Source organism: Paecilomyces variotii (assembly GCF_004022145.1).
Source record: "Paecilomyces variotii strain CBS 101075 chromosome Unknown C8Q69scaffold_8, whole genome shotgun sequence".
Taxonomy (NCBI): domain Eukaryota; kingdom Fungi; phylum Ascomycota; class Eurotiomycetes; order Eurotiales; family Thermoascaceae; genus Paecilomyces; species Paecilomyces variotii.
This window is the reverse complement of record NW_021167147.1, coordinates 736-12,743: the sequence shown is the minus strand read 5'-3', so window position 1 is coordinate 12,743 and position 12,008 is coordinate 736. Positions and strand designations below refer to the sequence as shown.

General features: G+C 45.1%; 6 protein-coding genes and 2 non-coding genes across 8 annotated transcripts; 3 read left to right on the top strand and 5 right to left on the bottom strand.

The window, feature by feature from the left end:
• Nucleotides 1–68: 68 nt before the first annotated feature.
• C8Q69DRAFT_471673 (hypothetical protein) lies at nucleotides 69–1,347 on the top strand (the record flags this gene model as incomplete). Its single annotated transcript, XM_028630931.1, has 2 exons — nucleotides 69–832; nucleotides 912–1,347. Coding segments are annotated over exons 1-2 (998 nt in total), but the record flags the coding sequence as incomplete, so codon positions are not given.
• Nucleotides 1,340–2,281, bottom strand: C8Q69DRAFT_305930 (hypothetical protein). Its single transcript, XM_028627200.1, has 3 exons — nucleotides 2,166–2,281; nucleotides 1,675–2,092; nucleotides 1,340–1,603 (listed from the first exon to the last, which is right to left on the bottom strand). Exons 1-3 carry the CDS (start codon nucleotides 2,198–2,200, stop codon nucleotides 1,394–1,396), a joined length of 663 nt encoding a protein of 220 aa, XP_028483483.1. The 5' UTR covers nucleotides 2,201–2,281; the 3' UTR covers nucleotides 1,340–1,393.
• Nucleotides 2,282–2,284: 3 nt separating this feature from the next.
• C8Q69DRAFT_305920 (hypothetical protein) lies at nucleotides 2,285–4,150 on the bottom strand. Its single transcript, XM_028627199.1, has 5 exons — nucleotides 3,794–4,150; nucleotides 3,545–3,696; nucleotides 2,934–3,487; nucleotides 2,798–2,874; nucleotides 2,285–2,746 (listed from the first exon to the last, which is right to left on the bottom strand). Exons 1-5 carry the CDS (start codon nucleotides 3,903–3,905, stop codon nucleotides 2,472–2,474), a joined length of 1,170 nt encoding a protein of 389 aa, XP_028483482.1. The 5' UTR covers nucleotides 3,906–4,150; the 3' UTR covers nucleotides 2,285–2,471.
• C8Q69DRAFT_306144 (UbiA prenyltransferase family) lies at nucleotides 4,007–5,407 on the bottom strand. The gene is made up of 2 exons (XM_028627201.1): nucleotides 4,150–5,407; nucleotides 4,007–4,090 (listed from the first exon to the last, which is right to left on the bottom strand). Exon 1 carries the CDS (start codon nucleotides 5,285–5,287, stop codon nucleotides 4,397–4,399), a length of 891 nt encoding a protein of 296 aa, XP_028483481.1. The 5' UTR covers nucleotides 5,288–5,407; the 3' UTR covers nucleotides 4,007–4,090; nucleotides 4,150–4,396.
• A 1-nt stretch (nucleotide 5,408) lies between these two features.
• Nucleotides 5,409–7,636, top strand: C8Q69DRAFT_305871 (putative 6-hydroxy-D-nicotine oxidase). The gene is made up of 7 exons (XM_028627197.1): nucleotides 5,409–5,755; nucleotides 5,814–6,151; nucleotides 6,204–6,265; nucleotides 6,314–6,404; nucleotides 6,461–6,794; nucleotides 6,864–7,078; nucleotides 7,137–7,636. Exons 1-7 carry the CDS (start codon nucleotides 5,529–5,531, stop codon nucleotides 7,409–7,411), a joined length of 1,542 nt encoding a protein of 513 aa, XP_028483480.1. The 5' UTR covers nucleotides 5,409–5,528; the 3' UTR covers nucleotides 7,412–7,636.
• Nucleotides 7,637–7,668: 32 nt separating this feature from the next.
• On the top strand, nucleotides 7,669–7,740 carry C8Q69DRAFT_t104. Its single transcript has one exon. It is a non-coding gene; the product is annotated as a tRNA-Trp (tRNA).
• A 601-nt stretch (nucleotides 7,741–8,341) lies between these two features.
• Nucleotides 8,342–10,173, bottom strand: C8Q69DRAFT_305912 (argininosuccinate synthase). Its single transcript, XM_028627198.1, has 5 exons — nucleotides 9,934–10,173; nucleotides 9,111–9,877; nucleotides 8,818–9,045; nucleotides 8,601–8,733; nucleotides 8,342–8,542 (listed from the first exon to the last, which is right to left on the bottom strand). Exons 1-5 carry the CDS (start codon nucleotides 9,962–9,964, stop codon nucleotides 8,457–8,459), a joined length of 1,245 nt encoding a protein of 414 aa, XP_028483479.1. The 5' UTR covers nucleotides 9,965–10,173; the 3' UTR covers nucleotides 8,342–8,456.
• Nucleotides 10,174–10,517: 344 nt separating this feature from the next.
• Nucleotides 10,518–10,589, bottom strand: C8Q69DRAFT_t97. The gene has a single exon. It is a non-coding gene; the product is annotated as a tRNA-Trp (tRNA).
• Between the last annotated feature and the right edge of the window lie 1,419 nt (nucleotides 10,590–12,008).

The window sequence follows — 12,008 nt, the reverse complement described above, 5'->3', positions numbered from 1 at the left end:
TACAGGGGGTAACAAAGGTACATAATCTAGCCATTATTGAATATACTAGTACTTTGAGCAATAGACAGGGAACAACTCTTCTGGTAAATGGCTATTAGTCACGCCATCTTTATTGATCCTTCAAAGTCAACACTGTCAACTTAGCTACCCTTTCCCACTGTCTCATCTCCATTCTCTGCTTTCACGCTCCATAGGTAAACTTACCATGGCTGGCACAATCATCATCACCGGCGCCAATGGCTCTCTAGCCACTCCAGCCGTCCAGCTGCTTCTCTCCAAATACCCTGATTACAACCTTCTGCTAACAGTTCGCAACCAAGAGGCGATTAAGAACATTCTTGCTTTTATCCCGCAGTCGCAAGCCGACAAAGTCAGCGTCAGACAGCTGGATCTAGCAGATCTCTCCTCTGTTCATGACTTCGCTACTACCGTTGCTGAAGAAATCAAGACCGGAAAGCTTCCGCCTCTCGCTAGCATCGTTTGCAATGCCTACTACTGGAATCTACGTGCCAAGGGCGAACTGACTGGCGATGGTTACGAGAAGACCTTCCAGGTCAACCACATTGCTCACGCAGCACTTATCCTGCGTCTACTAGGCTGCTTCAGCCCGGAATCTAGCGGTCGCATTGTGCTCTTTAGCAGCGATGCCCACTGGCCCGGGAAGAACGGCCTAGAAAAGTACCCCCCTGCGATCCCGGACAAGCTGGAGACGCTGGTGAAGCCGGCAGCGCAGACACCGGCAGATCCGATGGGTCGGGGGTTCCAGCAGTATGCCAATTCGAAACTAGCCATTGTCATGTGGATGTATGCGTTGAACCGTTACCTGGAAAGGGCATGTACTCTATCCTAATTTTTCTGTCCTTTTCATCTCTGTCTCTGTTCTGCAGTTACCTAATTTGGCAATATCACAGGACCCCGCGCTGAAACATGTCACTGCGATAGCGGTGAACCCAGGCAACCTGGCCGATTCTCGCGCACTGCGAGTAAACACCCCGGCCTTCTTCACCTTCCTGTCATATTTCATCATTCGACCATTTCTCTTCTTGTTGCGTCGTTTTGCAGACCCCACAATGCGCACTGTCCGAGAAGCTGCTGTTGATATAGTCGAGTTTGCCACCAACGCATCCAGCCCGAATGAGCGCGGCTACTTTACCCTCTCCAAGAAGGACGTGAGCTCCCCCGATAGCTTGAATGAGGAGAAACAGCAGGCATTGTGGCGGAAGACTCTTGAGTGGTCTAGGATTACAAAGGAAAACACTGCTCTTCAAGCAGGGTTCGATGAATGAAACCCTGCCATCACTACATAATTTCTAGTCCTGACATGGTAGGTAGAATAATGAGAATAAAACGTTGTCGACTCATTTCTTATCATGGTATTGTAAACAACCACTGTTTACACAGTTGCAAATCGCCTGTGCCAGATCGAAGTCTTCATTTTCTCACACGCCAACCCCCAATCTGAAGTCCATTGCCGGTAGTAAGGCTGATATCCCAATAAACTCCCAAGCCACCGACCGACGACGATACCCAACACAACAGCACAGGTCCGAGAAAATGGAATCCACCACGGCAACGTCAAATACGTACCTCCAGCATCAAACATCTGTTACCAATATATTCATCAGCCAAACGTATCACACACTAGATTATATAGAGGAATTATCACAAACATACTGCCATAACCTGCACCGATTTTAGCCCCTCCCCATCAACAGCCGCCTCCTGATACCGATACCAATTCTCAAAAAACATACTATCCAACTGAAACATCCTCCCAGATTCCTCTCCACTAAGCAGAAACCTGATCGTATCTGAACCACCAAAGTCCTCAGGCGGATATAACCGATGGTTCGTCCATGGTAAGATGCATATCTCGCCAATAGAGGGGTCCAGCACGCGAGGTGAGCCTTCGATATCCACGCAGAGGGTGCCCTCTGTTACCTGGATGTATTCCTTCTGATAGGGGTGGAAGTGGAGAGGTGGTTTCTTGTTACTGAGCTCGGAGGGCCACACAGAGCGGATAAAGGTTACGTCGTAGGCGAAGGCGCTGTTGGAGTGTGGGTAGAGGTGGGTGGTTATGGCGTTGTTGAATCTATTTTGATTTGGTGGCTCTGTCAGTTCGTTTCTCAGTTGGAGTAAGGGAGGTTTTGTTGAGGAGTGCATACACCGAGAAGAGTTTAGATGGTTCAGAGTCACCCATGGTGTTTGTCGTGGATTGCAAGGAAAAAGGAAACGGAGATATGGATTGAGTCTGGCTTTGGGGGAAGTGGATGGATTATACTACATAAATAGAATTCCAACCCAAAACCAACGGTTTTCTATTTATTCGGGGCTATTTTCTGATAGGTCCATATTAAACGCCACCATAATCTATACTAGCTATCATGCATATCAAGTTCAACTAAAAGCGCCGTATAAGATATCATGTCATCGTAATCTATCTGCCTCAGTCCAAATACACATCTGTCCTTTCATGCTACGGTATTAGAACTGATGTCCAAGTTTTCAGTCCGTAGTGGAACCTTGGAGTGAACTCGACGTAAATCATAAGGATCCGAGTCTCCAATCCTCAATCGCCCTTTACTTTCCTCCTCTTTCTCTCTCATTCTTACTACAAACTGCCTCATTGCAGGTAGAGATGTCCCGATCAACGCGACGGATGGTTCCACCTGTGAGGGAATCCAAAACGTGTTGCCATACTTGTCGAACTGGGGTGGGATGAGCTGGCTCATCTCGTATTGACTCCCTTTTAACGGTTAGATAGTTGGATGAATGTGGATGTTGGAGTATTACTTACATCTAGGGTTGATGTCTGTGTAGCGCGTCATCTGCTGGACGAAGATGCCCAATTTATACGCTGCAGCTATTCCTGCGCTGGATAGGATACTCCATTAGCAGAAGATTCGAACAATATCACTGAAGGGATAAAGTACCATGCCCCAAGAACTAGAATTGATCCGATCCCGATTCGTTTCCGCAGAGCCATCTGCAGCTGGCTAATCGGGTACAGTGGCAGAACAAGGAGAATCACGTCAAAAGCCATACTGGTGCTATACAACGCCACTTGAAGGTAGTAATAGTACCAATCGTTGAAATATTGTTGCCGTTCCAGCGGATGCCAAGCTTTGTTAAGAGGGCGACAAATGAAGGCCGGAAGAATAGAGTAAACAATCAGGTAGATGACTTGCAGACTGAGTAAGAACCGAATGATAAAGCGCACCGTCGGCATCGACTTCGCGAATATTCTGTCATAGGTTAATAGGATAGAAGTCCGTATCGACATGCTCATCGCTGGATAAATCCAGGCTGATCCGATAATACCCTGAAGCATTTGATTAGACAGCGTTGCTTCGATCACACCAATTCCTTGTCTCGTTACCTTGAACCAGACCGAAAACTCCCCTACGGTGATCTCCCAGAGCGGCTTTCCGACACCAGCGTGTAGATTGACATAGGCCGCCATCGCGGTCCATCCGATATAGAGCATCTGATCATCACATCTTTCAGAACTTAGGAGCGTTTTAATGCCGATATCCAAACTTACCAGCCCAGGAATAATAGCGTAGTCATCAGGACCAAACGATCGTGTAGAAAGTCTCTGCATAAGTCGTAGAATAACACATCCGCTAGAGATAATCCCAAGGACAATACATGCTATCGCAACAGAGTAAACCTTGTGTGTGTTGTTGATTGTCTCTGGGGGCGGCAGCAATGTTGAGTCTCTGGAGAACATTTTTAGGATCGTTATGATGACCAAATTGCTCGCCTGTTCTGGTTACCACTGGGAACTGACTCTCTCCTCTTTCATATAGATAAAGACACCTGCAGTCTTTGGACTTGGAATTTTCGAAGAACCCTTTTCCCTTTAATCGTGAGGACTCGACCTCTTCCACCCGCCTGAGCATCCCTTGTCTGTATCCAGGCTGTGGTCTGCTGGACACCTAGCATCGATCCATAAATGGCAGATCCAACGGCCAACATCACTTGCATGTTTAAGAACGAGACATTCTGGATGTTGGAGCTGTAGTATAACAAGGGCCCAAATTGGTAGTTGTAGGTGGACTGAAAATCATTATCGCCTTTAGGCATGCTGTGCGAATAATAAGTAATAATGTAACACACCCGAACAACTAGTTACTTAGCATTTACCTTAGCTGGTCGACTACGCTAGTGCTTACCTCAACCCTTTGACAGTCAGGCTTAACCCTGTCTTCTACAGTAGTGCCACAGGGATATATACCCTCCAGTCCTAATAACTATGTATGTACATACACTGCCTTTGGTTACCACAACAGTTCCAGCGCCAAAACCCCTGCAATTGATCCTCCCGCAAGCCAGAACCCATTTCCGAACCACCACCAACAGCTCTGGCTGTCTTTCAAATCAACGTTCCAGATCATGGTCCCGAAATCGCCGATCCAAGTACTGCAACAGTGTAATACACGACGGACATCCCGCTGTGTGACCCGCATCCGATCAACAGCACTGTCATGGCCACCAAAAGCAGCGAAAGCAGAGGTTTCGTTCTCCCTTCGAACAGAACAGCCATGCTCTTAATCCCAAACTTCTTGTCGTCTGTCAAATCTTGGTGTGCGTAGATAGTGTCGTATATCACGGACCAGAGGGTACAGGCGCCAAACAGACAGAGACTGGAGGTCGCCACCGTGACCCGATGGCCGTCATCGATGGCCAAAGGCAGAAACCCACCTGCTAGGGACCCTATGACTATCCCCCAAGAGACGCAAAGCCCGAGTACCAGTTGTGGGAAATTGGTGTGTCGCTTGGCCCAGGGATAGTATGTCCACCCAACGATCGCAGGAGCCACATACAGGACGCTCTGTATAAACCCAACCGGGATACAGGGAAGAAACGCCGCAGCGCATATCGCCTGAGAAAAGGTGAATACTAATGCAGCAGCGGGGGACACTGCCCCTCGCGGAATCGGTCGATTGCATGTACGTTCCACCAAGGCGTCTAGCGGGGCATCAATCAGGTCGTCCCATATGTGAACGGCGTTGGACAGAAAAAAGCTGCCCCCAAACATGAGTACACTCGTGCGGAGCGCTTCAGAAGCTGGAGACTTTGTGAGAATGGCAGCATGAAGAGCCCCGAATAAGTGCGGAAAGTAGAGCAGAAAAACTCCTGCTGGTGGGCTGAGTCGGGCAAGTTGCACAAAAGGTAGCCAGGAGTCGGGAATATTCTTCAGCCAGCCTGATCGATTATTTCCTCCATATTGAGCATCCAGTGCCTGCCTGGATTTCACTGTGGATGAGGTGTTGGCTGTCATATTCGTACTCGGTACCGTGGTTATGTTTAGTGTTGGAGGCAATAATTGACAACAATGTTATAGTGCAGAATGGAACAAAGAGTATCTTGGAGAAGAGGCGCTATTTATCTACTTTAGAATAAACAACTAGATTTGGCCCCATTCACGTGGTCTAGGCCTCCCGTCCATCTTTCTTATTTCAGGCGGCTATGCGTCTGTCTTTCGGATTTGCTTGAACTCTTCATTCATCCTATCTGCAAGCATGTCGGACAAGATTACCACGTTCGTCGAGAGTCTAAGTCTCTCCTCTCTACAGGCCCAGAAGCTACAGGAATGGCTGCAAGGGGACTCTGATACTGCAGCCATATTTTCCAGTCAGAATATTACCAAGTCAGCTTCAATAAAAATCGCTTTTCTGTTGCTGTCCAGTTTCTTTCAACTTCTCATCGTGAATGACCCGGAAGGAGTGTCAGCATTGGACGCTCACTGGTAAGGCTCTTCTTTACTTCAGCCTTAAGCGAGTGACTGCTAAACAATTGTGCGAAAGGTCGGCCGCTTGTTCCGAGTTTCCATCTTTTATTGTCCTCCCGAAGTCTGGAGATGACGTCTCTATTGTTCTAAAAGTCGTGCAGTCTCTACGCATTACGTTTTCCATCCGCAGTGGTGGCCATTCGCCGAACCCTGGCTGGTCCAGTACGGGCCAGCCAGGCCTCGTGATAGATCTCAAGAACCTCAATCAGATCACTGTCAGCGAAGATAAACAGATTGTGAGCTTAGGTCCCGGTGCGCTGTGGGGCGACGTCTACACTGCTTTGGATTCAAGCGGAATCAGTGTTATTGGCGGCCGTATTCCGTCAGTGGGCGTTGGTGGCTTGATATTAGGGGGTGCGTCTGACTTCATGACTACTTATGATTCAGAGAACTAATCAGTGGTTAGGCGGCTTTTTCCATTTCTCAAGCCAGTATGGCCTTGCCGCAGACAACGTCAAGAATTTTGAAGTATAAAATCTCCCCACGCCGCTAAGTGCTCTTTGCTGACCTTAAAAGATCGTGCTTGCCGACGGCACAGTTACCAACGTAAATATGGAAGACAAGCCGGATCTCTTCTGGGCACTGAAGGGAGGAGGTGCCAATTTCGGTCAGAAAATAAAAACAAATCAATTGTAGGACTTGTAGTAGAACTAACTGCTGCAGGGGTTGTCACACGTTTTGACCTCTACAGCATCCCCGTGAATAACATCTGGTATCAAATCGACATATACCAGATCGAGCAGGTCCCTTCCATTTTCCAAGCCTTCGCGGAATGGCAAAATACTTTCTCTGATGTTAAGGCTACCGTAGCTTTGATCGTTAGTCTGGACGTTGTCACGCTGGGCTTGATATACTCTGAGCCTTGTTCCGAGCAACCGGCCTGCTTCGCGCCATTCAACGACATACCTGCTGTTACTCAGGCTATACCACCTACTAATGGCACAGTTCTAGCTCTGACACAGATTCTAGGAGCAGCTGCCTCTAGTTGTCCTCCTCAGTAAGATTTCATCAGATCACGTCCATTTTCTATGAATCCCATAAACTGACATTTGGGCCTGTCTAAAAGCTTGCAACGACACGACTACCGCGGCGCGAGCTCCAAAATCGACGCCCAGCTGTACGAAGACGTTTACAATTTCTGGAGAGAAAAAGCACTCGCAGTGAGAGACTCTACGGGAGCTAATCAGACTTTCGTCCTTCAACCAATTTCTGCCTCCATGGTTCAGTACGGGATCGAGAAAGGCGGAAATTGCCTCGGTTTGCGGCCGGAAAATGCTCAATGTGAGTCTCCCCTTTATTAAGGGCTGTACGGACTAGAAGCTAATATTTCTTACAATAGGGTGGACTACCCTCATAGACTGGGAACACGCTAGTGACGATGCAATTGTGAGAGAGGTATCAATCGCAACCACGAAGAAGTGGAAGGAGCTAGGGCAAGAGCGAGGATTGCACGATCCTTTCGTCTACATGAACGATGCATCGAGAGATGAGAACCCGTTAATGTCGTATGGAGAAGAAAACTTGGCGAAACTGAAGGCTGTGTCTCTTAAGTACGACCCGTCGCAGGTCTTCCAGAAGCTGCAGAATGACGGCTTTCTACTTTCCAAGGTTTGATGGAGGATCCAGCTTTGCTGGGATCCCGCGATATTGTTTGTGATATCATATATTCCGCTCGCTATACAGAAAATGATAAGAAGGATTAGACTGAGGCTATTTAGTGTCGATTAAGGGCCAATATTCACCGAATGTAAAGGCTATGCGCGAACAAGAACTATCTACCCAATTCAATAACTACCTACCTGAGTACATTGAATTGACCACAATCTTTTCCGCTGTTGAAACCAAAATATGGATGACTAATATCATTGTACGGGCCTGTGGCGCAACGGTAGCGCGTTCGACTCCAGATCGAAAGGTTGTTGGTTCAAATCCTGCCGGGCTCATATTTTTTGCTTTTTTTCTTTCCAGACATGCTGTTTAGGATTTTACACTTGGAGACCAGTCAATAAGTTTTGTCACTGTGGTATGTTAGAGTGAATAGTACAAACACATGGATACGCGGAATGAGATTTCCTGTCTCTATCATCATTGACACCAGGAAGAGATGTAGTGAAACTGAGAGGAAGTTCGATTTTTCCGGCAATTACCCACAACGACTGTTGTTCGGTTCTGGAGAAGAGATGGGGTTTATCAAATTGATTCATTCCCTTGGATCAAGTCAGGGTATGAACAGGACAAGTTCGTGTTAAGCTTCTTTCTACCAACGAGAGTGAGGTCAATAATATCATTTTACTCGCCGGAAGTCCTAGAGTAAGGTGATATGATCCCAGACCCAGGACCAGTTGTTCACAGTTAGGAAAGAGCCGGAAGAAATTACAACGGGGTGTGGACGAGCAAAAGAAAGGGTGCATGGTAAAAAGATTTGTCATAACTCTTTAATTCTTTTTAGGACTCCATTTCCGAAGTCTCATTGTAACACCGTAAATTTTACTAGAGACATGACTGCATCTCTTTTCTATACCATAAACGTGATGTGATGCGTGGCCTCAATGATGCAAAACCGAAACAAATGAACAGGCCCCTGAAGAATATAGATCCACGTCGTGCCTTAAATAGCTAGATAACATGCACATAATGACAGTATCCCGTTTTAAGGTTTTTAAGCCTTTGCGAGGCTGTTGCCCTCCTCGGCCTTCTGCTGTCCGTACTTCTTGAGACGGATAGCGTTGACGTTGATGAAACCGGCTGCAGTAGACAGTTAGTAAAGGCGTCCAGACAGACAGTAGGAAAGGCATCGACATACTGGTATCTTGAGGGCTGAAGTCAGTGAGAGTGTCCATGGAGGCCTGCTCGGAATCGTAGAGCTTCTCGGTCTTGGAGCTGCGTCCGAGGACGTAGACGTTGCCCTTGTAGCAGCGGAGACGGACATCGGCGTTCTGCGCGAAAGGTGTTAGTCCCTGTTCATAGAAAGACCCATACTCCCCTACAGGGCGACGGGAAAGATGTCAATATATACATACCACGCGGCGCTGGCAGAACACCAGGGAGTTCTCGATGAACTCCCGCTCAGGGGAGAAGTAGAGACCGTTGTAGAGGAGCTCAGACCAGTGGTGAGTAACGAATTGGTCACGGAGCGAGCGAACACGGCCATCCATGACGAGGGACTCGGCGTCCAAGTGAGCGAGTCTGAGGATGGTCATGGCGGGAGCATCGTAGCAGCCACGGCTCTTCAGACCGATGAAGCGGTTCTAGATACTAATCAGTACACGATACAGCCTTCCAAGCCCCTTTGTTTAGGAACATCCAAACGCACCTCGACAATGTCGATTCTGCCAATGCCGTTCTCGCGGCCAATCTCGTTGAGAGCAACGAAGATCTCGACACTGTCGGTGATCTCCTTGCCCTGGGCGACGAGCTTGACGGGAATACCCTTCTCGAAAGAAATGGTAATGTCAGTGGGCTCGTCAGGAGCCTGGCGAGGGTCGACGGTCTTGATCCACATGTCGTCGGGGGGAGGAATAGAGGGATCTTCGAGGGAGCCGGCCTCGTAACTGCAGTGGCTCTCGTTCTCGTCCATACTGTAGGGCTTGGCCTTGGTGGAGGTAACGGGGATCTTCTTCTCAGCGGCGTAGTCAAGGAGATCGCTACGGCCCTGGAAGCGGTCGCAGAACTCCTTGATTCTCCAGGGAGCGATGATCTTGATCTTAGGGTCAATGGCAAGGAAAGCCAGCTCGAAACGGATACCGTCGTTGCCCTTGCCAGTGCAGCCGTGAGAGACATAGTCACAGCCCTCCTCCTGAGCAACGCGCATCTGAGCACGGGCGATCACAGGGCGGGCCAGACTGGTTCCAAGCAGATATCGTCCCTCGTACTGGGCGTTGCACTGCACGGCACGGTAGCAGAGCTGCTCGATGAACTCGCGGCGGAGGTCGAGGATAACCATCTTGGAAGCACCAATCTGCTTGGCCTTGGCCCGGACGGACTCCCAGTCCTCCTTCTGACCAACATTGGCGAGGAAGCAGACAACCTCATAGCCCTCGTCCAGGAGCCATCGCAGAATGGTGCTGGTATCGAGACCGCCTGCGGGGTACGGTCAGTGCTTTAGAAGAAAAGATGTATGAGTATTGCGTACTGACCGGAGTAAGCGAGACAAACTCTGCCCTTCATGATTGCGGACGATTATAGATTAAAGCTGAAGCTTCCAGAGTCCAAGGATGCAATTGAGAAAGAAGACAACTTAAAGATCTGGGGAATAATGAGAGTCACACCGGCTCGGGGAAAAGTTTGAACTCCGGAGTCGGCGAATGCGGGCAAAATGAAGGTCACGTGGGGCAAGATAAGCCCGTGAATGAGTCAACCCTTTTGCCGCCATCAAATAACTATCGGCATTATTGGCAAGAAATTATAGACCATCTTCTGTCCTTTCAATTGCTGTACGGGTTCCCGTGCCTTTTCTCCTCTCTCGTCTGGAACATTGAAAATTGAGTCCAACATTTATGTTCTTCTGGTACTTCTTATCTTTAGCCAATCAGACATAGTTCAGGGTCAAGTCGTAGAATTAGAATCTTGGGTGGTATTACTCTGAGACAGGCTGTCATTGTCTGGATTAGTGGATTAGAAAGATAGTTAGCGGATGCCAAGGAATATTTATCCCCCATCCAATTCATGCAAAAAAGAAATAATTATAAGGCAAAAAAAAATAAAAAACAAAAAAGACACATGAGCCCGGCAGGATTTGAACCAACAACCTTTCGATCTGGAGTCGAACGCGCTACCGTTGCGCCACAGGCCCGTGTGAATGTGAGAAATTATCCGAATGCGTTTGATATGACACACAGACGGGGTGCCAGCTCGGCGTGGTTCTAAAATCTCTCAGCGTAGTTCTAAATATTGCTATTTTTTCCTGCCTTTGCAATGCCCTATTACTACTACGCTGAGATTTCTTTTAATATATACTTAGCGTAATTTTAAAAGCTAGTCTAACTTATTTTAAATACTTAAATTATACTAACCTATTAGATATAGTATAGTATATAAGAATTTTTTATAGTTAAAGTATTATAATATTAAGATATTATATAATTAAAGTAATTAAGTAAGTAATTTCCTTTATTAGAGGAATTAATTAGCTTAGCTAATTAGCCCGCTTACTTATATAATAGAGCTTAGCCTTATTAAAAGGGCTAATCTTATAATCTGATAAAATATATAGATAAAAAGTATACTTCCTTAAATATAAGAGGTATATAATCTCTTATAAGTAAATTTATATCTAGTAATATATTATATTAAAACTGCTTAAGTAGTAAATCTATAAAAGAATAATAGCTTAAAGCTATTATAGTAGGGAGAAATAGTAGTTAAGGAAGTTCTAAAGATATAATTAGATCAGTAAGTTATATGCTATTATTAGAAGAAGTAGCTTAAATACTTCTAATAGGGCAGAGAGAAGGCAAAAGAGATTAGTTAGTAAATATAGAATAAAATAAGTAGTTTCTCTTTTAATTATTATTTAGTATTAATTTAATAATAAAGCAGCTTTTACTTATTATATTACTTTATTAATAAAGCTTTTCTTTTAGCTTTACCTTAAGCCCTAAAGAATAAAGCTCTCCTTTTTTTCTTTTATTCTCTTATACTTTAAGACTTATTATTAAGTTTTAATACCTTATCTTATAATAAATTAGAGCTAAATATAGGGGGTATTAAAATATTAAGCAGAAATAAAAAAAAAAGAGAATTAAAAGCTAAGGTTAAGGCTAAAATTAAAAAAAGAGATAAAAAGTAATAAAAAGATAAATAAAATAACTAAGGGAAATTACTATTATAAATAAAAAGAGATAAATATATCTCTTAAATTAGTAGAGATAATAAATATAATATAAAATAAAAAAGTATACTAGTAATAAAAAAAAAGAAAGATTATTAAATATAAGAAAGAGCTTAATAGGTATAAAAAAGAAGTAAAAATTTAAAAGGAATAAGAAATTATTAAATAAAAATTATTTATTAAAAAATAGAAGAATTTCTTATTATTATCTTTATTACTATTTTTTTAGAAAAATATAAAAAAAAGTACTAATCTTTTTAGCATTAATTAAGAGGGAAAGATTTTTAGCTTTTTAATATTACTAGGTCTAGAGGTATAAATAGCTTAAGTATTTAAAAATATAGGACTATTAATAATATAATTAATCTAGATTATATTAGC